Source organism: Aquarana catesbeiana, linkage group LG02 (genome assembly GCF_042186555.1).
Source record: "Aquarana catesbeiana isolate 2022-GZ linkage group LG02, ASM4218655v1, whole genome shotgun sequence".
In the NCBI taxonomy this organism is placed as follows: domain Eukaryota; kingdom Metazoa; phylum Chordata; class Amphibia; order Anura; family Ranidae; genus Aquarana; species Aquarana catesbeiana.
Genome location: NC_133325.1, coordinates 694614214 through 694641716, shown reverse-complemented (window position 1 = coordinate 694641716; position 27503 = coordinate 694614214). Strand labels below are relative to the sequence as shown.

General features: G+C 43.0%; 1 protein-coding gene across 1 annotated transcript in view; it reads right to left on the bottom strand.

Moving 5' to 3' along the window:
* Positions 1-27503, bottom strand: part of BLMH (bleomycin hydrolase) — a 116620-nt gene that overhangs the window by 72660 nt on the left and 16457 nt on the right. The window contains exons 3-6 of the mRNA XM_073616845.1: positions 17173-17282; positions 16902-17043; positions 8287-8375; positions 4732-4824 (exon numbers count right to left, since the gene is read on the bottom strand). Of these exons, the coding sequence (XP_073472946.1) occupies positions 4732-4824; positions 8287-8375; positions 16902-17043; positions 17173-17282 (434 nt within the window). The remainder of the gene's footprint in view (positions 1-4731; positions 4825-8286; positions 8376-16901; positions 17044-17172; positions 17283-27503) is intronic.

The window sequence follows — 27503 nt, the reverse complement described above, 5'->3', positions numbered from 1 at the left end:
ACTCTCTTGCTCCTCTCACTACACAAAGTACCAGGCCCTGACCATTACACCCTTGGCAGACCTACAACACCAGAAACCTTAAGAGACATAGCACTGGAGCGAGTGTGGCATAAAACCAACTCCCAGCATGCATTCACCCAATATAAATCTGCCTTCTTAACCCCTTAGCGCCGACCGTAAACACATATGCGGCCTCGGCTTTCTTCCAGTCTCCTTTGTGTAAACACAGAAGTGACACTACAACGTCACTTCCAGTTTACTCGGCTGCCAATGGCGCCAGTTTAAAAAAAAAAAAATACAGTAATCACAATATCCGTTTTTGGCCATCTGAATACTTTAAAGTGCAAAGCAGGGATTTGGGGTCTTTTAGACCCCCGATCCCTCCATAAAGAGTACCTGTCACCATCTATTACCGTCACAAGGGATGTTTACATTCCTTGTGACAGCAATAAAAGTGCTTCAAATTTTTTTGACAAATGTCCCCACAAGCTCACGCAGTAAAGAAAATGTACACGCAAGTTGTGCCCGCATATGTAAAAACGGTGTTCAAATCACACACGTGAGGTATCGCCGCGATCGTCAGAGTGAAAGCAAAAATTCTAGCACTAGACTTCCTCTGTAACTGTAACCTGATAACCGATTTTTTTTTTAAAGCGCGCCTATGGAGATTTTTAGGTACTGTAGTTTGTCGCCATTCCGCGAGTGTCCGCAATTTTAAAGCATGACACGTTAGGTATCCATTTACTCTGCGTAACATCTTTCACGTTATACAAAAAAATTGGGCTGACTTTACTGTTTAGTTTTTCTTTAATTCAAAGTGTATTTCTCCCTACAAAATTGCGTTTGAAAGACCACTGCGCAAATACAGTGTGACATAAAATATTGCAACGATCGGCATTTTATTCTCTAGAGTCTCTGCTAAAAAAAAAAAAAAAAAAAAAAAAAATGTACATGTGTGTGTGTATATATATATATATATATATATATTATTATTTTTGGGGGTTCTAAGTAACTTTCTAGCAAAAAATACAGATTTTAACTTGTAAGCAACAAATGTCAGAAATAGGCTTAGGCAAGAAAGGGTTAAAATACAATTCCTCCCTCCATGCTGCCAAACAAACCTACTGTGTCACCCTTATTAACACGCTGTCCTCCGGTCCTCATTGTCTCTTCTCTACTTTTAACTCTCTACTTTCTCCAACACCATCTCCACCCAGTAATTCGCTCACTGCTCACGAGATTGCAAATCACTTCAAAAACAAGATTGATGCAATTTGTGGGGACATCTCCACTGCACAGACATCTAACTCACTTAAGATACCCTGTACAAATCCACTCAGCACACTCCTCTTTTGACCTTGCTACTACCGAAGAGGTCTCAAGTTTTCTCAGGAGCCTGCCTTACCATCTGTCCCCTGGATCCTGTTCCCTCGCATCTACTATGGTCACCCTCTTCTTCTATCTTATGCGCCCTCACTCACATCTTCAATCTCTCTCTACTGGCACCTTCCCCTACCCTCTAAAACATGCCCGGATGACCCCCATACTTAAAAAGCCCTCACTGGATCCCAAAAGCCTGAACAACTTAAGACCCATCTCCTTGCTCCTGTTTGCGCCAAAACTTTTAGAATTCCTACAACCATTTTAGCTCCTACCTTACTGACAACAACCTTCTTGACCCCTTATACTCTGGCTTTTGCTTGCTACACTCCACTGAAACTGCCCTACTGAAACTCACTAATGACCTACTAACTGATAAAACCAATGGCCACCACTCCATTCTCCTACTACTTGACCTCTCTGCAGCCTTTAATACTGTTGACCATCCCCTCCTCCTCAAAAACCTCCACTCTTGGCCTTCAAGACTCTGCTCTCTCCTGGTTCTCCTCCTACCTATCACAGCATTCCTTCAGTGTGACCTATAACGGTTTCCTCCTCTAAACTTCCTCTTTCTGTATGGGTAACTCAAGGTTTTGTCCTTGGAACCTTTCTCTTCTCCATTTACACTTCCTCCCTTGGTCCGTTAATAAACTTTCATGGCTTCCAGTACCACCTCTATGCTGACGACACATAAATCTACTTCTCTAGTCCTCACCTCACTCCTTCAGTCTCCTCTAGCATTACTAGAGGAGACTGAAGCATTACTAACTGAAGCATCACTAACTGACATATCAACATGGATGTCACATCACTTCCTTATGGCCCTTTCACACTGGGGCGGGGGCGGCGTCGGCGGTAAAGCGCAGCTATTGTAAGCGGCGCTTTACCATCAGTATGCGGCCGCTAGCGGGGGGTTTTTACCCCCGCTAGCGGCCGAGAAGGGGTCAAAACCACCGCAAAGCGCCTCTGCAGAGGCGCTTTGTCGGCGGTATAGCCGCGCCGTCCCATTGATTGAGTGTACACCGCTCCTTCACCGATCCAAAGATGCTGCTGCAGGACTTTTTTTCCCGTCCTGCAATCGCACCACTCCAGTGTGAAAGCCCTCGGGGCTTTCACACTGGAATTAAAGCAGCGGCACTTTTGGGTCGGTTTGCAGGCGCTATTATTAGCGCAAAAGCGCTTGCAAACCGACCCAGTGTGAAAGGACCCTAAAACTCAATTTTTCTAAAACCGAGCTCGTAATTTTTTATTCAGCCTGTGTCTCCCCCCCCCCCCCCCAGATTTCTCCATCAAGATCAATAATACAACTATCAGTCCCTCCGCTCATTCCAAGGTACTAGGTGTAATCCTAGACTCCGACCTGTCCTTTCAGCCCCAAATCCAATAACTGTCCAAACCGTGCAGACTTCACCTCTGAAACATCTCCAAAATACACCCCTTTCTAACCGTTGACAACACTAAACAACTTATTCACTCCCTTGTTACCTCTCGCCTTGACTATTCTAATTCCCTCCTCATTGGCCTACTTATCCGCAAGCTATCCCCTCTTCAGTCCGTCACGAATGCCGTTGCCAGACTCATCCACCTTACCAACTGTTCCATTTCTGCACTCATCTCTGCCAATCCCTCCACTGGCTTCCAAATGCCCAACAAATAAATTTCAAAACACTAACAATAACATACCAAGTCATACACAATTCTGCCCCAAACTACATCCCCAATCTTGTCTCCAAATATCACCCAAACAATCCTCTCCGCTCCTCCCAAGATCTTCTGCTCTCTAGCTCCCTTGTCTCCTCCTTCCATGCTCGTCTCCAGGACTTTTCCAGAGCCTCTCCCATCCTCTGGGACTCACTACCCCAATCTGTCCGGTTATCTCCTACTCTGTCCACTTTTAGACGATCCCTGAAATCTCATCTCTTCAGGGAGGCCTAGCCTGCCTCCAGCTAACAACCAAATCTTCGACTCCCCTCATTAGTTCATCCCACGGTCCCTACCTTTTGTTTCCCTAGCCCCTCCCTCTTAGATTGCAAGCTTGCAGGAGCAGGGTTCCTCTAACCCTCTTGTTGTGAATTGTACTGTTTGTGTATTGTCTCCATTTACTTTGTAAAGCGCTGTGCAAACTGTTGGCGCTATAGAAATCCTGTATAATAATGTTACTTATCAGCACATGTCTGTGTAGCCCCTAGTGTTGTCCCATCCTCTCTGCCTGTGTGCTGCTGTATAGGGGATTTATAAGAAGCTGATATAGAATCAGATTTAGTAATGTATACTAGCTCCTTTTAAAAAGATATATCACAATGTTTCAAGGAATACACTGTTGGAGATTTTCAGATCTGTCTGAAAGTCAGCTTTAATCTGGAATAAGGTTTACACAGAAATGACCTAAAGAAAAAAAAAAAAAAAAACGACTTCTCATTCTATGCAAAAAAAAAAAAAAATGATTATGATTGTCCCCTTATATGTCCCACCTCAGCAGCCACCCAGCTGGCTGGCTTCAGCAATGGAAATTTTCTTTTATATTGGTAAATGCAGCACAGTGGTGTAGTGGATAGCACTTTCGCCTAGCAGTAAGAAGGGTCGCTGGTGTGAATCCCAGCCACGACACTACCTGCCTGGAGTTTGCATGTTCTCCCTGTGCCTGTGTGGGTTTCCTCCGGGTACTCCGGTTTCCTCCCACATTCCAAAGACATGCTGGTAGGTTGATTGGCTCCTGTCTAAAATTGTTCCTAGTATGTATGAATGTGAGTTAGGGACCTTAGATTGTAAGCTCCTTGAGGGTAGGGACTGATACGAATGTACAATGTATATGTAAAGTGCTGCGTAAATTGACGGCGCTATATAAGTATATAAAATATAATAATAAATGTTAGTTGAGTGTTTCCTCTCCTACATTGCCATCTAGTGGCTAACATGGATATGACATTTCTGCATAAATTCATTTTCCTTTATTTTTTTTTTTTTTTTGTAATAAACTATACTGCGAGAACCAGGAAGGTTACTTCTGCTAACCTCTCCTCTTGAAAATTATAGTTGTCTGGTCCTCATGCTAATCCAATACTCCAAATCAATGGCCTAGAACAAGTATGCAGTTCAGGAGTTCAAATGCACTAAACAGCATGCTTGTTTTGGGTTAGTGACTTGAAAAGTTTTGAGGTGAGGGACAGCCAGAAAACTTACATTTTCAGGTCATCAGCAATGTCAGATCTAACTTAGACTTAGAAAAAAACACTAGATGCTGTGTTTTACTTGACTCAGCATACATGTATTTATCATACAGGCACACAAAGTCCTTATGGTCCCATGAAATGCAAAACTAGCCAAGAATAACAAACACATGCAAATGGTTACCTCTTCGATCATAGTATCCAAAGCTGCAGAGATCTCTTCCTTTGTACAGCTGCTGGAGACCATGTTCCTCAGCCGTAGGCAATATTCCCTCATCTGCAAATACACACAAGTAATTTTGTCAGTTATACTCTGTATAATATTAAAGTGGAACTCAAAGCAAAACTTTTTTCCCATTTTGGATAGAGTAAGGAAGGGTTATAAGCCATGTCCCGTTGTGGAGATGTCCCTTCACTTCCTGTCCCATAGCCAAAGCAAGAAGTGAGTAAGTAGTAATAAAAAAAAATGACAGGTGTTCTAATCCCTCTCCATTCTATCCAAAACAAAAAAAAGGTTTTGCCTTCAGTTATACTTTAACATGGGTGTAACTGTAAAGTCAAGTACATACTGTATATTTCTATGACCTTTGAATGTGTGCATCAAGTATTTTACCTTGTATGACCGATATGAATGAAGTCATCGCCTGAGATTGTGTGATCAAAACACTAAAAATGGAGCACAGAATGTTTTTTTTTTTTTCTAATATTTTTAATTCTAGGCCCCTGCTGGCTTGCTCTGCTGATCAGAGTCAAGTTGGAAATCATATTAGGAAGAGGCTGAACAGAGCTGCAACTGCTCTACTTGAGCTTCCATGCTGACAGAAATGCTGCAGCGGTACACTACAAATAGCAACAATCTGTGTGTGGTTTTAAATTGGCACCCAGGACTTGGGTGCTTATAAAAAGGTGTTTCTCCCCCCCCCCCCTTTTAGAAAAACATGGTCACAGCAGTTACGGTTTAAATGTAAAAGAAAAAAAAATATAAAAAAAAAAACAAAAACACACAAAAGTAAACAAGAATATAAAGACAGTAAATTAATATTGTGACAGATGTCTTTCGGTGGGGATTGGGGGTTGATTAGGGTGGGTCTGTTTGGACAGTGAAAGGGTCCCCGAATAAACAAAACAGGCAACCCAAGGGAGAAGGCTGAAGACAGGCGAGTTTTGTATACAACTAGTCAGAGCTTCTCTGGAGACAATTGCTGCATAGATACCATGTGAGCAGACATGCACAGAGTGTCTGTTCTACATAATACCCAAAACAGCTGATGTCTGTAATTTATCAAAGTGGGACAATGTCTAAAGAGCGAGTCTGTGCTGAAAAAAACAAACAAACAAATAAAAAAACAGAAAAAAACTAGAGCTGAACATATCATCCAATGTGAAGCCAAGAGGCTAAACTTGTATGGTGCCATATCGATTTGCATTACCTGAGAAAGTAGACTATGTTTTGCTGCTCTAAAACAAACAAACCAACCCTAAAAATTCTCACAGTGTGTAGACCAGATCTGCCAAAACTTTTCATTTGAAGATAATCCTTGCAGAACAAAAGAGCTAATCCTCCCCTACATTATGGTCATAAGTGTTAGGTCTCAAATCAGAAGGGGAAAATATGCACCATTCTAAAAATGACATGGCAATCTCACTTCTTAGCATGTGTATGACAGCTAATCACCTGTATGTTGACTGAAACAGACATAAATGTGCACACGTGTGCATGGACACTCATACATACACTTGTGCTCATAAGTTTACATACCCTGGCAGAATTTATGATTTCTTAGCCATTTTTCAGAGAATGTGAATGATGAATGATAACAGAAAAACATTTATTTCACTCATGATTAGTGTTTGGCTGAAGCCATTTATTATCAATCAACTGTGTTTACTCTTTTTAAATCATAATGGCAACAGAAACTACCCAAATGACCCTGATCAAAAGTTTACATACCCTGGTGATTTTAGCCTGATAACATACACACAAGTTGACAAAAAGGGGTTTGAATGGCTAATAAAGGTAACCACCCTCACCTGTGATCTGTTTGCTTGTAATTAGTGTGTGTGTGTATAAAATGGACTCCTGACAGACCCTTGCATCTTTAATCCAGTGCTGCACTGACATTTCTGGATTCTGAGTCACAGGAGAAGCAAAAGAATTGTCAAAGGATCTGCGGGAAAAGGTAGTTTGAATGTATAAAACAGGAAAGGGATATAAAAAGATATCCAAGGAATTGAGAATGCCAATCAGCAGTGTTCAAACTCTAATCAAGAAGTGGAAAATGAGAGGTTCTGTTGAAACCAAACCACGGTCAGGTAGACCACCTAAAATTTCAGCCACAACTGCCAGGAAAATTGTTCATTATGCAAAGAAAAACCCACAAATAACTTCAGGTGAAATACAAGACTCTCTGAAAACATGTGATGTGGCTGTTTCAAGATGCACAATAAGGAAACACTTGAAGAAAGATGGGCTGCATGGTCGAGTTGCCAGAAGAAAGCCATTACTATTCAAATGCCACAAAGTATCCCGCTTAAAACACGCCAAACAGCCCAGAGACAAGCCTCAAACCTTCTGGCACAAAGTCATTTGGAGTGATGAGATCAAAATTAAGATTTTTGGCCATGACCATGAATGCTACATTTAGAGAGGAGTCAACAAGGCCTATGATGAAAGGTACGGAGGTGGATCGCTGATGTTTTGGGGATGTGTGAGCTACAAAGGCACAGGAAATTTGGTCAAAATTGATGGCAAGATGAATGCAGTATGTTATCAAAAAATACTGGAGGAACATTTGCATTCATCAGCCAGGAAGCTGCGCATGGGATGTACTCGAACATTCCAACATGACAATGATCCAAAACACAAGGCCAAGCCGACCTGTCATTGTCTACAGCAGAATAAAGTGAAGGTTCTGGAGTGGTCATCTCAGTCTCCTGACCTCAATATCATTGAGCCACTCTGGGGAGATCTCAAACGTGCAGTTCATGCAAGACAGCCCAAGAATTTACAGGAACTGGAGGCTTTTTGCCAAGAGGAATGGGCAGCTTCACCATCTGAGAAGATAAAGAGCCACATCCACAAATACCACAAAAGACTTCAAGCTGTTGATGTTAAAGGGGGCAATACATAGCATTAAGAACTGGGGTATGTTGATCAGGGTCATTTGGATAGTTTCTGTTGCCATTATGATTTAACAAGAGTAAACACAGTTGATTGATAATAAATGGCTTCAGCCAAACACTAACCATGAGTGAAAGAAAAGTTTTTGTGTTATCATTCATATTCTCTGAAAAATGCCCAAGAAATCTTAAATTTTGTCAGAGTATGTAAACTTATGAGCACAACTGCATATAGCTGTGTGTGAAAGTGCCAGGTAATCAGCAGCATACAGTATAACTTCACAGGAAAGTGAAGATGCTTTTACCAATTTACTATTATTTCTATTATTACTATTTATTCCAGGTGTCATTTTTCTGCTGCAAGTTACCAAAATGAAACAAAAGGACCTTTTCAGTAAAAAACCACAAAGGACAATTTGATAATGCAAAGAGCAGCAATTCATAATAGCAAGATCAGATTTCAGCTTACTGAAGTCAGATCACTGAAAAATAAATTCTGCTTATTTTCTATGGATTACTACACTTTGCACATAGCTCTTTGGCTTACTGGACAGATATGTATGTGCATAGTTGATCGCTATCAAAAGCTTGCTCTTTTTATACTATATACCACCCTCACCTTGTGGTTAAGAATATCATTCATCCTTCTTGTGGCCTCTGAGGTATGAGATTCAGGGAAACATTTTTTCGGGATGACACCATATTTTTCTAAAGAAAAGCAGGATGTAAAATGCATAATTCATTAAAGACTTAGTGATAAACAGAAAAAAAAGTGAACTGTATTTAAAATGTGACTATTTAAAATGTACATATAGCTCAGGGAGGGGTTAGAGCAGGGGCAGGCAACCTTAACCACTTGAGCTCTGGAATGTTTTACCCCCTTCCTGACCAGGCCATTTATTGTGATAAAGTAACGCAGTGCCGTAACTGACAATTGCGCGGTTGTGCGACTCTGTACTCAAATAACAATTTTGTCTTTTTTTCCCCATAGAGCTTTCTTTTGGTGGTATTTGATCACCTCTGTATTTGGAATGTCATCATATCTCCTTACCAGAGCTTATATTTTAACTGCTATATGTCCATGCTATGCCAACTTTTTAATAAAGAATTTTTTCAACTTAAAGGGAACCTTTCCCATATTGTATTCATTTGGGGTGTGCAGCATCAATACCCCTCACATCATGCGTCTTTGCCATGCTATAACATTTTTGGGTGGCTAAACACCCCTTCCCTCTTGACACACGTGAGCTGGATAAGAGCTGAGTACTGTTAACTTGTCCCACCATCTATGCGTTGTCAGATAATTTATGTACAATGAGTAACTCTCTAGGTGATGAATGGGTAAATCATTTGTTAGGAGATAATACTGACTTTGGTTAGAAGGATTAGATTGAATCTAAATTTCCTCCCCCTTTCACTAACCAAGCAGAACATTAGTTAACAAAGGTCTGTGCTATTTGGATTGCAAGACATACATCTGTCACCATAGTTTTACACTACCATGGTGTATTTTACATATTGCTGGATCAGTGATCAACAGCACACAGCTCTTAAGATATATTCTTGATCAATTTAAAAATTAATATTTATACTGTTGTTGTACTAACCTATAACTGCAATTGTGATTCGATTGCATCATGTTTTGTTTATGATTATTACCTTTATTTATTTTTTAGATTCCCATGTTGTTCACAGTGATGATCTCCTGGGTGGGGGCTCTTTTCCTTGTGCGACTTCCTGGCAAGACAGGGGAGCATAGCAACGCTGTGCTCCCAACATGCTCCGCCAGACGCCCGAGATATGATTTTTCGGCCGCTGAAGGGAGCAACTTTCTTGCCGGTGTCTTGTCGAATACTGTCCCCTATCAGATAGTTTCCGCCCTGTACTGTGCAGGCGCAGTACGGAGGACAAACGAGACGCCGAAAGTCTCCGAAGTTCAACAGCTGATTGCCAGCTATACACGGCGCCTGCGCACTTATTTTGCCCTGAGTCCAGGTTCATGCCCCACTATCCAAGTGGACATAGAGTCAGAATAAAAAGATGCCGAGCGCAGCGAGGCCGTGCCCGAAGCGTGGCGAGCGAAGCGAGGGGCCCTGTTACAAAGAGTTCTATTAAGTGCCCAAGCGCCATGTACAGCTGATGGTCAGCTGGTCAACTTCGGAGACTTTCGGCGTCTCCTTGTCCTCTGTACTGAGCAAGCGCTGCGTCTGCGCAGTACGGGGCGGACACTATCCGATAGGAGGACACTTCTCCTCAGAACACCGGCGGCATCCCGGTGTCTTGCCGAGAAAGTTCCCCCGCTGGAAAAGGACCCCCCTGTACTGCGCTTGCGCAGTACCAACGTCTACGGAGCCGCCGAAAATAGACGAAGATGAACAGCTGATCGTCAGCTGTACATGGCGTCTGCGTACTACATTCTACCCTATGTCCACGTTAAAGCCCCACCATCCAAGTGGACATAGAGTCAGAATAATATGCCAAGCGCAGCGAGGCCTGTTACAAACTCTTTATTAATAAAATAGTGTTGGCACGCAGGCGCCGTGTACAGCTGACTCGGGTCTTCAGCTTCGGCTCTTTTTGGCGTCTCCCTTGTTGTTCCTACTGCGCAAGCGATGCGCCTGCGCAGTAGAGGGGGGTCATTATCCACCGAGGGGAACTTTCTCGGCAGAACACCGGATCAGTTCCGGATGGTCGGCTGCCGCGCGCGTCTGTGCGGGTTTCCCGTACGTGCGCGTGGCGTCATGACGTCACGCAGTTACAGCAGAAGTGACGATGGCGATCGGGGCTTCCTGACCTCTGGAACGCCGAGTAAGGCCACACGGGCTGCATTGGCAGTGGGGGCGCCTATGGTGGGCAAGTGGTGGGATGAGAGGGAGGCACCTGAAACCCATTTCAATTACTCAATTAGCATCACTATAAAAATCCCAGGATGCATGTAGATCTTTTAGTGATCCTTAGCGTCCTGATGCGTATGGTCATCTGTCTTTCCAATGCTCCAACGTAAGTACCTGGCACATGTCAGCTCACTAATCTGCTTGCTCTGTATGCCTGAAGCAGATAAAAGCTATACCTAACAAATAGTTACTGATACAACTACTTTCTCAACAGAGTCACCTGGCTTCTTTTGGTTATCCACAGAGCCACTGATTTCTTGTACAATTTATCATTAAGGTAAATCCAAGCAAATTTAGATTTTATACATATAGAGTTTTGGGACATTCAAGTCCACAGTAAGAGCTACTAATATAGCTCCGTGTATTTATATATAACAACTGTGCACCAGTCCGCAAATGAACTGTGTAATCCTAAGTCAGAGTGTTTTAAAGTAAACTTCAGCCATAGAATGGTACAAAGGACAACTGAGCAAATGGTTTAACTGCTTGCCAACCGGCTGTCAACTGACGGCCAGGCGGCGCAGCTCTCGTTGCGGGAGGGTGTCATATGACGCCCTCGCTTTCCCGGCCCACCATGGGGCGCTCGCCGACGACGGCAATCGCGAGCGCCCGCCGTGTCACTGGGCACCCGGTGCGCGTGCCCGGCGGCCGCGATGTCCGCCGGGCACCTGCGATTGCCGGTAACACAGCAGGACTGTGGATCTGTGTGTGTAAACACACAGATCCACGGTCCTGTCAGAGGAGAGGAGACTGATGGTGTGTTCCCAGTACAGAGGAACACCGATCAGTCTCCTCCCCTAGTGAGTCCCCTACAGTTAGAATCACTCCCTAGCAAACACAGTTAACCCCTCGATCACCACCTAGTGTTAACCCCTTCCCTGCCAGTCACATTTATACAGTAATCAATGCAATACTTTTTATAGCACGGATCGCTGTATAAATATGAATGGTCCCAAGTCATGATAAAAATCGCAGATCGCTGCCATTACTAGTAAAAAAAATAAATAAATAATAAAAATGCTATAAATCTATCCCCTATTTTGTAGATGCTATAACTTTTGCGCAAACCAATCAATATGTAGACATGTAGAAGAATACGTATTGGCCTAAACTGAGGAAAAAAATTGTTTTAAAGAAAAAAAAATTGGATATTTATTATAGCAAAAAGTAAAAAATATTGTGTTTTTTTCAAACTTGTCACTCTTTTGTTTATAGCGCAAAAAATAAAAACCGCAGAGGCGATCAAATACCACCAAAAGAAAGCTCTATTTGTGGGGAAAAAATGATAACAATCTGGATACAGTGTTGTATGTCCGCGCAATAGTCATTCAAAATGTGACAGCACTGAAAGCTGAAAAATGGCTTGGGCAGGAAGGGGGTGAAAATGCCCTGTATTGAGGTGGTTAATAATCAATAAAGAGCAATATTCATGTCATTATTTTAGCTAATCTTCAAAAGCCCTGACTATAAATAATGGCCTGTATAAGAGAAAAGATGGCAGCTGTAAAATGAGGTGCAAGGCAACGTGGCTGTTGGCTCTGGCCACTTGTTTTGTGTGCTAAATTATTTTTTTTTTATTACAGCACTGCTCAGGTGGAGATGATACAGGTAGATTAGCTTGGTAAAGGGCATGGTAACACATCAATTTCAACAGAAAAAAAGGCAACAAAGTCTGCTAAAATCTTGTGATATATACACTATATTGCCAAAAGTATTGGGACACCTGCCTTTACATGTACAACTTTAATGGCATCCCCAGTCTTCGTCCGTAGGGTTCAATATTGATGGCCCACCCTTTGCAGCTATAACAGCTTCAACTCTTCTTGGAAGGCTGTCCACAATGTTTAGGAGTGTGTCTATGGGAATGTTTGACCATTCTTCCAGAAACGCATTTGTGAGGTCAGACACTGATGTTGGACGAGAAGGCCTGGCTCGCAGTCTCCACTCCAATTCATCCCAAAGGTATTCTATTGGGTTGAGGTCAGGTCCCTGCGCAGGCCATTTAAGTTCCTCGACCCCAAACTCGCTCATCCATGTCTTTATGGACTTTGCTTTGTGCACTGGTGAGCAGCCATTTTGGAACAGGAAGGGGCCATCCCCAAACTGTTCCCAGAAAGTTGGGAGCATGAAATTGTCCAAAATGTCTTGGTATGCTGATGCCTTAAGAGTTCCCTTCACTGGAACTAACGCCTAGAGCTGCACGATTTTGGCTAAAATGAGAATCACGTTTTTTTGCTTAGAATAAAGATCACGATTCTCATGGTGTAACATGTTTCACATTATACAAAAAAATTGGGCTAACTTTACTTTTTTTTTAGTATGCATAGCATACTAGCTCATTATGAACAACTTATCTGAGATCGAAGCACCCACAGCGGTCCTCGTTCACCGCTCGACATCGCTCTCAGGGGTTACTTCTGGGTATCACGGCTCCGTCGCTGTGATTGTCCGGAGCCGCGATGATGTCACTCCTACGCATGGGAGCCGCCAGTAACGGCACAGTCTAACGTACGTGCCGTTGCTTCAGTTTGCTTAAGTGTGCATGTGCCGATGACGTCGGCACATGCAAATACAGGGGATATCTCCTAAACCATGCAGGTTACACACACACACATACACACACACATATACATACACACACACTGACTCTGATCAAACAAATTTTATTATTACACAAAGATAGCCCGAGTAAATACAATATGCAGTTTTTAAATGATGGTTTCATTTATTAAGGCAAAAAAGCTGTCCAAACCTGCCTGGCTTTATGTGAAAAAGTAATTGCCCCCTAAACCTAATAACTGGTTGTGCCACCCTTGGCGGCAACAACTGCAATCAAGCGTTTGCAATAACTGGCAATGAGTCTTTCACATTGCTGTGGAGCAATTTTGGCCCACTCTTCTTTGCAGAATTGTTTTAATTCAGCCACATTGGAGGGTTTTCCAGCATTAATGACCTGTGTAAGGCCATGATACAACATCCCAATCGGATCTGGGCTTTGACTAGGCCACTCCAAAACCTACATTTTGCTTTGTTGGAACCATTTGGAGGTGGACTTGCTTTTGTGTTTCGGATCATTGTCCTGCTGCATAACCCAAGTGCACTTGAGCTTGAGGTCACAAACTGATGGCCGGACATTCTCCTTTAGGATTTTCTGATAGAGCTCAGAATTCATGGTTCCATCAATTATGTTAAGTCGGTCAGATCCTGAAGCTGCAAAGCAGCCCCAGACCATCACGCTACCACCACTATGTCTGACTGTTGGTATGATATTCTTGTTATGAAATGCTGTATTAGATTTATGCCAGATGCAACAGGATGCACACCTTCCAAAAAGTTGAATTTTTGTCTCATCAGTCCACAGAATATTTGCTTAAATGTCTTGGGGATAATCAAGATGTTTTTTGGTAAATGTGAGGTGAACCTGTGTGTTCTTTTTAGTCAGCAGTGGCTTTGGTCTTGGAATTCTACCATGGATGCCATTTTTGCCCAGTCTCTTTCTTATTGTTGAATCATGATCACTGATCTTACCTGAGGCTAGTGAGGCCTGCAGTTCTTTAGATGTTGTTCTGGGTTCTTTTATGACCTCCTGGATGAGTTGTGGTCATGCCCTTGAAGTAATTTTTGTAGGCCCGCCACTTCTGGGAAGGTTCACCACTGTTCCAAGTTATCTCCATTTGTGGATAATAGCTCTCCCCATGGTTCACTGGAGTTCCAAAGCCTTATAAATGGCATGGAAACCCTTCTTAGACCGATGCATGTTTGTTTCTAATCTGTTCTTGAATTTTTTTAGATTGTGGCATGATGTGTGGCTTGTGATCTTTTAGTGTGCTTCACTTTGTCAAACAGATTCTATTTATGTGATTTATTGATTCAACAGGTCTGGCCGTAATCAGACCTGAGTGTGGCAAGTGAAATTTAACTCAGCTTTCCAAAAAATTGTGGTTATTCATAGTTCATTCATGATTCAGCATAGGAGGGGGCAATTACTTTTTCACATGGCAGGAAGGTTTGAACAGATTTTTTCCCTTAATGAAATAATAATTTATAAACTGCATCTTGGATTTATTCAGGTTATCTTTGAGTAATATTAAAATTTGTTTGATGATCTGAATCATTTATATGTGAGAAATATGCAAAAAAAAAACAAAAATTGATATATCTATCTATCTATCTATCTATACCCTGTTTCCCCGAAAATAAGACCTAGCGTGATTGTCGGTGATGGCTGCAATATAATCCCTACCCCCCAAATAAGCCCTACCCTGTTTCCCTGAAAATAAGCCCTACCCTGAAAATAAGACCTACAAGGACTTTAACTAGGGCTTATTTGGGGGGTAGGGCTTATATTGCAGCCATCACCGACAATCACGCTAGGTTTTATTTTCGGGGAAACAGGGTATATATATATATATATATATATATATATATATATATATATATATATATATCTAGATCTATCTATCTATCTATCTATCTATCTATCTATCTATCTATATATATATATATATATATATTGGGATGGCCAGATGTCGATCTATTGGCATCCAGGTTCAACAACAAGCTACATCAATCTCGCTTTTTATTTAGCTTGTTGTACACTTTTCCCAAGAAAAAAAGCGATATGAGGATCTGAAATCCCTGCTCGTCTCCCTCTTCTCAGTCAGCACTTCCGGCTTGGACCAATTCTGATTGATTACTCCAGATCGGCATCAATCAGGTCCATCCTGGTAGTGCTGACCAAGAAGGAGAAGAGCGGAGATTTCAAACATCTGGATCACTGGAGCGGTTGACAGCTCAGCAACCCCAGGGGTTGTACATCAGAGTACAGAGGGGAACAGGGTGGGAAGAGGGATGGGATAGGTTATGATTTTTTTTTGCAAGCCCTGGTTCACACTGATGCAATTTGGATGCATTTCAGCATGCAATGAATTGCCTATCAAGTGAAATAAACATGGATTTCTATGAAGGTCGTTCACATTATGCGTTCCAAACACAATGCGATTTAAAAAAGGGTCCTGTGCATGTTTGGTGCGATGTGGTGCAATTTCGAGCCCCAAAGACATGAATGGAAACTGCATGGAGAGAGGCAATGAATCACAGCTGCATCACAAACGCATTGGAATCGCAAGGAAAACACAGGTGAAGTCGCACTGTCTGCGATCCTTGAAAAAAAGGATTAAAAAAAAGGATAAAAATTCAATGAAATCGCAATGCATCAGCCAGTTAGGATCCCAAGGTCCCTCTGTGCTCTGAATTGTATGCATTAGGGACAAGTAGCTTAATAAGCTGTTTTTATTCACATGTTTGTGAGTATATTTGACATGGATTTTTAATAAATGCTTAGGAATAATGCACTAGGCTGGTGCACCCTTTTGGTTGTGTTTTATAAAGTTATGACTGATTGGTGTATTTCTCAATGACCACATAGAACATGATCTACTTTGTGTGCACCAAATACTTATGAAAATACTTAGTAGCGACATCACTGGGCAGCACAAACTATACAGACAGCAGAGCTGCTAGTCATAGCAGGTCATTCCACTACAGGCTGCCCAGAAAACTAGAGGAGGCAGATACAAGACCAGTCATCCCGCACAAGGAGTGAGGGCAGCAGTGACTGGTTTATTACTGTCTACTCTTGCACAAAGTCAAAGTGCAGGCATGTTTTATGCTGAATTACTGCATGGATTTGGAAGAAATAAATAAAAAGACAAAAAATTCAAAAAGAATACATACATATCTAATATTTTTTTATTTTTCTTCAGGCTGCTTTTAAAGCAGAGTTCCACCCAAAAATGTAACTTCTGCTTTAACTACTCGTGACCCCCTGACATGCCACATTTAGCATGTAATTTTTTGGGGGGGTGGAGCAGGTACCTAGTTTTCACAAGTACCCAACTCTCACTTCCTCTCCTGGCGCCAGAAGGAAGTTCACCTCTCCCCCCTCCCTCCTTGCAATCTTCAGGGACACGTCACAGGTCTCAGAATATTGCCCAGCCATTCATAATGCGCATTGCGGCCCGCGCATGTGCAGTGAGTGCCTGGCTGTGAAGTCACAGCCGGGTGCCCACACTTGCAATGCCGGCACCGCAGAGAGGAGGGGAAGAGAAGCAAGGCTTCGGGTGGCCGCATCGCTGGACCGTGGGACAGGTGAGTGTCTGTTTATTAAAAGTCAGCAGCTACACTTTTTGCAGCTGCTGACTTTTAAATGGGTGGAACTCCTCTTTAAGCAGTATCGCAGTTTGATGTAATTGTTATCTGACATCAGGCTTAGAATTGTACTGTGTTAAATATAATATCATGAACACAGAGCTTAGTTACTGTATTTGCAAGCCCTTACCTATGAGGTTAACCAGCATATCCCACTGTCCTCCATCATTGGTGGGGTTTGAAAGCAGAAACTGCATAAGCCTTCCATCAATTGGTTCATTCAAATGTGCAGTTTCAACATAGGCATTTAGGAAATAATTGCAGCGTTCTACCTGTTGAGATAACAAATTGATAAAATAAATAATTTTCAATGAGGTCTATGGGGGGGGGGGGGGGGCAGCATGTCTAAAGGCATTTCTATATAACAAAGTAGCAATAGGTAGCTCACAATGGCTACATACCTTGTCCCAGAAAAACAGATAGGACTGACTGAATTCAAACTCCTCAATGTTAAACTTCTTCATAAAAGGCAATCTCATCACATTCAGGCAGGAGAAGATCCAACACCGCCCTAAAAGATAAATGACAATTATATAGCAAATTTCTCAATCAGTGCCTAGTGTACTCGGAGAGGGAATACATGCAGAAAGAGATAAAGGCTGGGTTCACACTTATGCGAATTGAATGAGGGTTTCTCCGCATCCAATCTGCATGTCAGGAGACTGTGACTGACTCTCAATGGAGCCGGTTCACACATATCCGGGATGGCTGCGGACCAGTTTTCAGAAGAGTCCTGTGCGTCTTCTGGTCCTTTTAGCCCTGAATCCAGTCAAAAATTCAGGGCCTTATTTTTCCCTGAAACGGAGAACTGGGATGCCCCGGACCCCAGCTGCGAGCCGCTCCACACAGCAGTGTGAACCCAGCCTAAAAGCACTATTAAACCCAAAGGCAAACATGAATGCAGCTATCACATCTAAGGATTGGTAAACTGCAATATAATACATTTCTTTTTTAGGCTTTCTTCTATTATCAATTTGGTGAAGGGAAAAAAAATGAATAAATTGCGGTTTAAACATGAAGAATAGTTATAGTTAGGCGTTTCTTCCACTTTTAAAATGTAATCATTTTTGTCTTAAAGCAGGGTTCCACCCAAATTTTGAACAATATCTGTATGTATTCTCTTCCTTGCCTAGATGCTGACGTGCCGTTTAAAAAAAATTAAATCGCCGTAATTACCTTTTATTTTTCTATTCTTCTTTGCACTTCCTGGTTCTCCTCCCGTGGGAGTAGGCGTGTTTCTAGCCTCTCCCAGACTCCTGGGAGCTAGTCTCAGGCTTCCCAGGATGCCACTGAGCATGTGTGGGAACGAGCGGTGAATGTTGGGAGCACAGCATTCACCACATCCAGGAAATAAATGCTTGTGGGCTTCAAATGCCCACAATGAAGATGGAAACTGCCTGCAGTGAATAATATAAGTTATTCTTTCCGACAAAATCTGACACAGGCAGACATATTACACACAATATGTGAGTATGTAATGCTGAGAAGAAAAGTTTGTGAATGAACTAAAAAAAAAAAAAAACGATAGATAGGTGGACCCCCGCTTTAAATTGGTTGTAAAAACAGGTGGTTTCTTTTGTTTGTTTTTTTTATCTTAACCACTTCAGTCCTGGAAGATTTGGCTGCTCAATGACCGGGCCATTTTTTTCGATACGGCACTGCGTCGCTTTAACTGACCATTGCGCGGTCGTGCGATGCTGTACCCAAACAAAATTGATGTCCTTTTTTTCCCACAAATAAAGCTTTCTTTTGGTGGTATTTGATCACCTCTGCGGTTTTTATTTTTTGTGCTAAAAAACAAAAGAAGAGCGATATTTTGAAAAAAAAACAAACACAATATCTTTTACTTTTGCTATAATAAATATCCCAATTAAAAAAAAAAAAAATTATATATATATATATATATATATATATATATATGTATGTATATATTTCCTCAGTTTAGGCCGATATGTATTCTACATATTTTTGGTTTAAAAAAAAAAAAAAAAATCACAATAAGCGTATATTGATTGGTTTGCGCAAAAGTTATAGCGTCTACAAAATAGAGGATAGATTTATGGCATTTTTATTATTCTATAAAATAGGATTTTTTTTTCATCATACTTGCCTGTAAAATCCTTTTCTTTTAATACATCACAGGTCACAGAGTTAGGCTATTGTTACTTCATTTCTTACTGGGTTATACGCCATCTCTAGGTGAATGGACAGTAGACCAAGGTCTTAGACAGGAAGTCTGCCCCTATAAAACCCCTCCCATACAGGAAGTACTTCAATTTTGTAGCAAGCACTGAATCTTCAAAAGAGGGGAGGGACCTCTGTGTCCTGTGATGTATTTAAAGAAAAAGGATTTTACAGGCAAGTACGATGAAAAAATCCTATTTTCTTTATCATACATCACGGGACACAGAGTTAGGCTATTATTCATTACTTACTGGGATGCCCCAGAGCAATAGCCTTGAGGGGAGGGAGACACCCTGCCAAACAAAAATAGCTAGCAGACTTTACAAACGGCAGCCTGTAGTACACTACGGCCAAAAGCCGAATCCTCGGCTGCTCCAACATCTACCTGATAAAATCTTGTGAACGTATGCACTGAAGACCAGGTAGCAGCCTTACAGATCTAAGCCACAGATACCTGATGGCAAAAATCCCAGGAGGTTCCTACACCCCTGGTAAAATGAGCTCTCACCCTGAAGGAGGGAGCCTTACATTTCAGACCATAAGCCTGAATGACCAACTGGCGAACCCAATGGAGGCTTTGGATTCTGCCTGTCCCTTCTTGGGTCCTTCTGGTAAAACAAGGCTGAGAGAAATAAGAAAGCAAAACAATATCCTGATTTAAATGAAAGGCCGACACCATCTTAGGCAAGAAGGATAGAAGAGGACGCAACACCACCTTGTCGTGGTGAAGAATTAGGTATGGTTCCCTACATACAAGGGCTGCCAATTCTGACACCCTTCTAGCCGAGGTGATGGCCATCAGGAAGGCTAGCTTGCGTGACAGCAGGACTAATGGGATTTCCTTGATAGGCTCAAATGGCTGTTTCTATAAACACAAACAGCACGAAATTTAAGTCCCAAGGACACATAGGTGACTTAATGGAGGGAAGCAAACGAGTTGCCCCCTGCATAAAGCTTCGGACCAGCGAATGGGAGGCTAAAGGCCTTTGGAAGAATATCGACAGGGACAAAATCCGACCTCTGATTGTACTCAAAGCCAATCTGATTTCCACAGCCGACTGTAGAAAAGAGAGAATTCTCCCAATCGCGTATTTCCAAGGATGCCATTCTCTGGCTTTGCACCAAGCGATATAAGTCTTCCAGACCTTAGGATAGATTTACTTAGTGACCGCTTTCCTAGCATTCACTAGGGTAGACACCACTGGCCCCGAGATGCCCCGATCCTTCAGCATCAAATTTTAGAGACTGTAAATTGGGGTGGAATATTGGACCTTGAGACAGAAGATCAGGGTGGAGCGTAAGCGTCCATGGCCCACCCATCTAATTCCAATCTCACAATTTCTGGGAATCTCCTTCTGGGCCAGGCTGGTGCCACCAGAAAGACTGGACCAGGGAGTACTGGCTCCATGAAACTACCAGAGCATCTGCTCTGATTGCCAGGGGATCCCTTGTTCAGGACACAGACTGATGTAGCTTGTTGTTGAACCTGGATGCCAATAGATCGACATCTGGCCATCCCAATATACATATGTATGTATGTATGTGTGTGTATATATATATATATATATCAATCATATAGTGAACCGAAGTGAGCAATGACACAACAGAGTGAATCTGACGTCCCTGGGTGAAGCCATCACACGCCCACCAATGTCACGTAGCTGTGCACTGCAGGAGGGAGGCATCCTTGGCCGGGCACCCCTCCTTACCCTGTCCTTGGATGGCCAACCCCCCTTTTTATGGTAGTACCATCTGGTGGCTAGATGGAGGAGTGTAAAGGCACCAATGCCGGGCGGTTCCTCGCCCGGCCAAGGATGCCTCCCTCCTGCAGTGCACGCCTATGTGACGTTGGTGGGCGTGTGATGGCCTTATAGGCTTCACCCAGGGACGTCAGATTCCCTACGGTGCGCCGTTGCTCACTTTGGTTCACTACATGAATCACCTTGGATTCCAGGACCCTATGAACTGATCACTCTCTAATTGGTAATTAGAATTCACCTCTAGTTGCACTGCACTGTTAGATTATTTTATTCAACCTTTCTTGGTGATGCGTTTGTATCCTTATCACTTTACACCTTTCTACTCAACCTCTTCTGGTGATGCATTTATATCCTCATCACTTTTCACTTCTTACACCTTGGCTACCACCAATACTTTCTAGTACTTCAATCCCCCTGTTCTTTAAGGAACACAGGACACCTTGCATGTGTCATACTAACACTATATAAAAAAAAAATATATATATATATATATATATATATATATATATATATATATATATTTTTTTTTTTTATTTATTTATTTTTTTTTTTTTTTTCAGAAGTCCTTCATTGATGGTCTCAGCATTTATGGTCACTCTGACTACTTCAATTTCTTGCAATCTGTTTGCCCTGGATGATTTTCTTGCTGGACAGCAGGCCACTTACACCACCTCAGCTCCCGTTGGAGATGCCCCCCTTTGGGGGTCCCTGATCTACAATGCCACACTTTTACTATATAGTCAACCTTGTAAGTATGGTAGAGAGTGGGTTTTTATACTTGGTTTTATTTTATTTTATTTTTCCCTTGGGTAGGATCAGACAGCAACTCCTATTATATTGTATTGAACTCACGCGCATGCTCCTGAAGAGTGGATCAATCCACGAAATGCATAAGCTATTATATGCCGTGTCCCTATGATTCAATTGATGTGTCAGTATGTATGATTTTTAATATTAATCGTTTATAATCATGTGGCAACCCATCTACGTTGTATGTATAGATATACATTTTTATGAATTGCACCAGTTATTATAATTGTATTGGATATACAGTTACTCACGATTATGCGTTTGAATGTTAATTTATAGAATAAAATGAATTCTTTATACCTACGGCTTCATTCAAAGTCCCAATCCCCTTTCCCCTCTTTTTTTGACATATAGATTGGGATGGAAGCAATTGACCTTACCAGGTCACCGCCTCATATAAAGTCCCAACTGTTCTCCTTTTTCTTCCTTGAAGACTCATACAGAGCAAAATGGAGGTCCAGAATGAACGTCCAGGTATCTGCACACCAAGATTCCCTGGGCCCTTAAAAGACCCAGTACTGGTGCTAGGACCTTTGTAAACACCTGGGGTGCTGTGGTAAGCCCGAAGGGCAGAGCCACAAACTGGGAATTACGTTCCTCTACTGCAAGAACCTCTGATGAGGTTGAAAGTTAGGTACGTGTAAATGCGCATCCTTGATATCGATGGAGGCTAAGATGTCTCCCATATGGAGCGAAGCTACTACCAAGCGGACCGACTCCATCCAAAAAGGACTGGATTAATAGATGCTGGTTCGGGGCTCTTGGATCCAAAATGGGCCTTGTGATCCCATTTGATTTTTGAGCAGTCAACAGGTTCGAATAAAACCCCGTGCCCCTTTCTGCAAGGGTTAAATCTGCTTAGACCTGGACAATCAGTAGAATTCTTTCGGAGCTCCGGAAGCATCCAATGCAGACAAGAGAGTCGTTCAATGAATGCTTGGTTTTAATGGTAAGAATCACATCTTTATACAAATTATGGACAAAGAATATTGCACAACTTAAAGAGAAACAAAAAATACAAATTATAAGAACTGGATAATGTGCTGGCCTGCCAACATCCTACATAACATAATAAAGAGGTAAATGCACTAAATGGACTCCCCCTTGGACTTTGAGAGGCAGGAAGGAGTAAATAGCTGCTGGCTGCCTACATTTCTTCTTCCACTAGGTGGCTCCTCAGCCCCGCTTCCAGGCTGTGCCAATGTATGCAGACACCCGGTGGGTGGGCACTGGACATATATCTTGTCTGTGCCTTTGTCCCACTGCGCTAGGAGGAGCCCATCTACGTCTCTGCCACTGTCTCTTTGACAAGCAGCAAGCGTACCCCCCCGCCGGTGACGTGGGGACACGCAACGTCATCACGCCCTTGGGGCGTAGCTACGCCGCACGTCCCCGTGTCAGAGAGAAGCTCTGACCTCCGTGATACATACAGCTGATCAGGCGGAGTTGACCATTTGATTGGCCCATGCCAATCAGATCAGGTATATCAACACCGACACTTGGCTGGCTTGTGTCAGTCTACTGGTCGCCGCCTTGATGTCAGTTTCATCTCATGCCTCAACTCTAAGGTAAATAACATTGCTACACTGGTTACTACATGGACATGGCTTTCTGTCCATGTATTTGTTACAATCTATTATTACCTTTTTGTTTCTACTACTCTGCAACATGATAAGGTTGATTTAATCACCGTTTTGTCATGATTACCCTTACAGTGGCCAGACCTGTTTGCTGCTGTTAAACCAGGTGTCTCTTGTGAATGCATCTCGGCCCTCAACCTATGGACACACGGTTAACCTCTCTGCCATGTATGTAGACTCATGCAACCAGCATGTATTTTTTCTTGCTTTTATTCATCTATTGTTCAATGAGTCAATAATATGTAAGTATTTTTTACATCATTACTTTGCAATATTATACAACAGGCTCCAAATTATATTACAATGGCTATGTTACAAATACTATGTCTGTATTGATATACATATTTGTGTTACAGATATGACAATAATATACCCAATTATAAAATTTCCCCTGAAGAAGGAAAAGTACACTCCAATGCAATTTTCCAAAACATGTCGGGACAAATGCTGTGAAATTCAAATTGAGTTCAACTCATCATGAGTAGCACTTTGGATTACCAGCCTTGGGTGATATATATTGTATAACTCTTGATGGATATAATTGGTGCACTGTTTGTATTGTGAACTATTTTGAGTTTTTTTAAAACCATTTTTCTATTTGTGTATATTAATAAAGTGGGCACCCGTGTGCCTTTTATACTTATCCACTCTCTATTTACTCCTTCCTGCCTCTGAAAGTCCAAGGGGGCATCCATTTAGTGCATTTCTTTGCATTTTCCTCTTTATTAACTTAAAGAGAAAGGAGGGAGTGAGGGAGGACAGAGTTCAGTTCATCACATGACATATAATCCCTATACAAACATAGCATCCTCAGATATAGTCTAAACTAGTATTATAGTTGATAGGGGATATTATCTAAAAACACAATTTAACTAAATGCTGATGTTCTGACTTTTTCTGAAGAGATCATTTCAAAACCAGTTGTTACCAGACCTCATCTATCCTGTGGTCATCATGACAAACAAGACCCTAAAAATAAGAGATATTCCTCTGTCAGCTCTATTAAAGTTTTAGTCACGTTAACTGTTTCTCCTCCTTCACTTTCAGATAGAGGAACCTGTATAATTACTCCCTGATGCACAAAATCTTGTTTCTCTTTGGAGGATCCAAGGGAACGCTGGATCTTAGAAACCTCTGAGGGGGTACCCCCCGCAATTCCAGCTTGTAACCATGGGAAACTATCGAGGTGACACACTCGTCCTGAACCACTGTTCTCCAAATGTCCACAAAGTGCAGCAGCCTTCCCCCCACCCGATAGAGTGGGGGCGTCCCCTCAAAGGGAGGGCTTGGTGCCAAGATTGTAAGAGTTTTGGACCCAGGGTTTCTTCTGGCCCTGCGGCTTGCCCCTGGCTCTAGCGCCCTGTTGACGGCGGAACTGCCTTGGCACTGAGACACCTGAAGAAGCGGTCCCTGAGGTTTGAAACGAGGGATGCCTGGCCCTTCTCTTTACAGGAAGTAGAGAGCTCTTCCCTCTGGAAATCTTTTGGATATATTTGTCCAAGTCATCACCAAACAAACGTTCCCCATGGAAGGGGAACCCTGCCAATAACTTCTTACAAGGAAAGGACTATTTCTTAAACCATAGAAGTCTGCGCATGTGTACAGACAGGAGAACCATACGACAGACTTGCTGTATCGAGTCCTTCAAGGTATCTACAGCAAAACACAGTGCTTGAGGTATATCTGCTCTGCTTTTAGCAGGATCCTCCTCTTGGTTAGGCCTGTCAGGCAGTCTGACCTGATCCTTTAAAGGACTGACAGACTCCAATTGCTGCGATAGCTGGACGAATAGCTGAACTGGCCAAAGAAAAGGAAGCCTTTAATAGTGACTCCAGTTTCTTGTCAACAAAGTCCTTCAAGCCCTGTGCGTTATCCACCGGACAAGTTAAGTTCTTGTTAAAGGAAGAGACTGCCGCAACTACTATGCTCCACTTCTTAACGAACTTTTCCTCCATGGGGTATAAAAGGGAAAACCTCTTAGGAAGAACGAAAATCCTGTCAGGATGTTCCCAATCAGCATACACTGCCTGTTCCAACAGTGAGTGCAAGGGGAAAGCCTGTGTGACCTGAGGAGGCCTCAGGGACCCCAAAGAGGACCAGGGGAGCTCGGAAAAATCTGCGGGAGATAACCTAAAAAGGCAGATGCCAACTGAACATCTTCTGGCCCAGTCTGCTCAGAAGCAGTCTCATTTGCCAGTCCCTCCACAGAATCCTTCCCATTTAGCTCTTCCCCATCATCAACCTATTCCTGCTGCAAGTTAGGAGGATCGGGGGAGGGGGGCCTGTCATGCTTCTTGCCACCCTGCGAAATGGAAGCAATCATGCCTGCAATCCTGTCCTCTAACTCGACTAGAGCTGAGAACAGATCATCCCTGGTGATAAAGGCTGAAGTAGCAGCGTTGACTGTAGGCACCATACCAGACAGGCGCAGCGGATCAGATTGCCAGGAAACTTCTGGTCTTTCAGGGGATACAACAATTGGGTTTCGACTAGGCTCCTCAGGAGCTACTGACGACACAGATGTGCCCTTCCCTGTAGTGTTAGTCCCGCTCCTCTTTTTGAAGACATTACAAGTCACAAAAAGGTGCACCTGGGTTTAGTATTTACACACCCCAGAAGGGAGACCCTATAATAGGGCTCACCTATGCAACAATCCTGCTAAGCACCTTAGCCTGCCAACCAACACCTGGTGACTCACGTGACCCGGGTAAGGAGAAACTAACTGCTGAAAATGACTGGTTCAAAGCCTGCTCTGTGTCCCACAGCTGTCCCCTGAAAGCATTGCATGTCTGCCGCACTCAGCTTAAATATGCGAACAGGCTGTATTTGCACATGATGCAAATTTTTGCGCGCCAAGATTAGGCTACAGCGCATGTGCGGCTGTGTGTGCGCACAGCAACAGTGGCAAAGCCACGTGCGCCATGGCTGCCGAACACTCGTGCACTCTGGCGAATGCACATGTGCCATAGCAACGATGCGCGATGAGCAATGGTGCACCCTCGTGCGCAGACTATCCATAAGAAAAAATAGCCAAGACAAAAAAAAGAAATAAAAAAAAAAAGAAAAAAAAAAGGAAGGTACTCTTGCAAACACTCAGTTAGCCCAAACTTCCCTGTCGTCACCACATGCAGGTGTCCAGCCTCTAGCTAGTTTGACTAATTGTTAAATCACTGGGGCACCCCACAATAAGTAAATAAGGGGGTTTCATTTACCCGTCTAGGCACATGGCAGCCTTAGAAACTAAGAGCCCAATCTTCACCCATCACGGCAGGTTCAGTCACTTGGGGACCTTCAAGGACTGGGTAGCCTTTCATGTTTTAGGGTCCACTCCCTTGGGACCTGTACAGCACCCTGCAGGAATGCCTTAGCTCTGTGGTGTCCAGGATTCCACTACACAGGGTCCAGCGCTGTTCTTTGCGAGGCTCGGGTACCATTTATTTAAGCATATAAGCTTTTCTTCAAATGGATCCAATCGGTCAATCCCTTGATTCATTATAAGAACCGTTTTGGGACTCAAGACTTGGGGCTCTAGAGCAGTGGTCATCAACCCTGTCCTCAGGGCCCACTAACAGGCCAGGTTTTATGTATTATCTTGGGGAGATGCAGCCTAGAATACTGTAATCACTGAGCAGCAAATGATATCACCTGTGATGTATTTCAGTTATCTTGCAAACCTGGCCTGTTAGTGGGCCCTGAGGACAGGGTTGATGGCCACTGCTCTAGAGAGCTCAACAAACATGCCCATCCACCTTACAGACTTTGTTAAAAAAAAAAAAAAAAAAAAACTGAAGCACTTCCTGTATGGGAAAGGTTATGTAGGGACGGACTTCCCGTCTAAGACTGTGTCTACCAGTGTCCAGTCACCTAGAGAATATATATATATACTTGCTCTGTGCAGAGCTGCCACAAACCTCCTCTTCTCGGGAACCCCGCCAGCACTCCTGGTCTCTCCTCTCTGTCAAGTGCCCCCATGGAAAGCCACTTCCCATGGGGGCACTTGTGCCTGCTCACTCCTGAACCCTGCTGCTGCTTCCACTGACACAGACGGCGGAACTTAGCCCTGCCCCCACTCCCTTGTCATTGGCTTCAATTGACAGCCCTGTGAATCGATGACTCCAGGTGCACCAGCAAAGCCAGCAAGACCCGGGAGTAAGGGGAGAGAAGAGCTGCAGCGCTGGATTGAATAAGGACTATTTTTAGCGGTGCTTTACCGTCAATTTCGCAGCGCTATTCGGCTGATAGCGGGGCGCTTTTACCCCTCGCTAGCGGCCAAGAAAGGGTTAAAACCACCCGCAAAGCACTGCTGCAGCAGCGCTTTGTTGGCGGTATAGCTGCGCT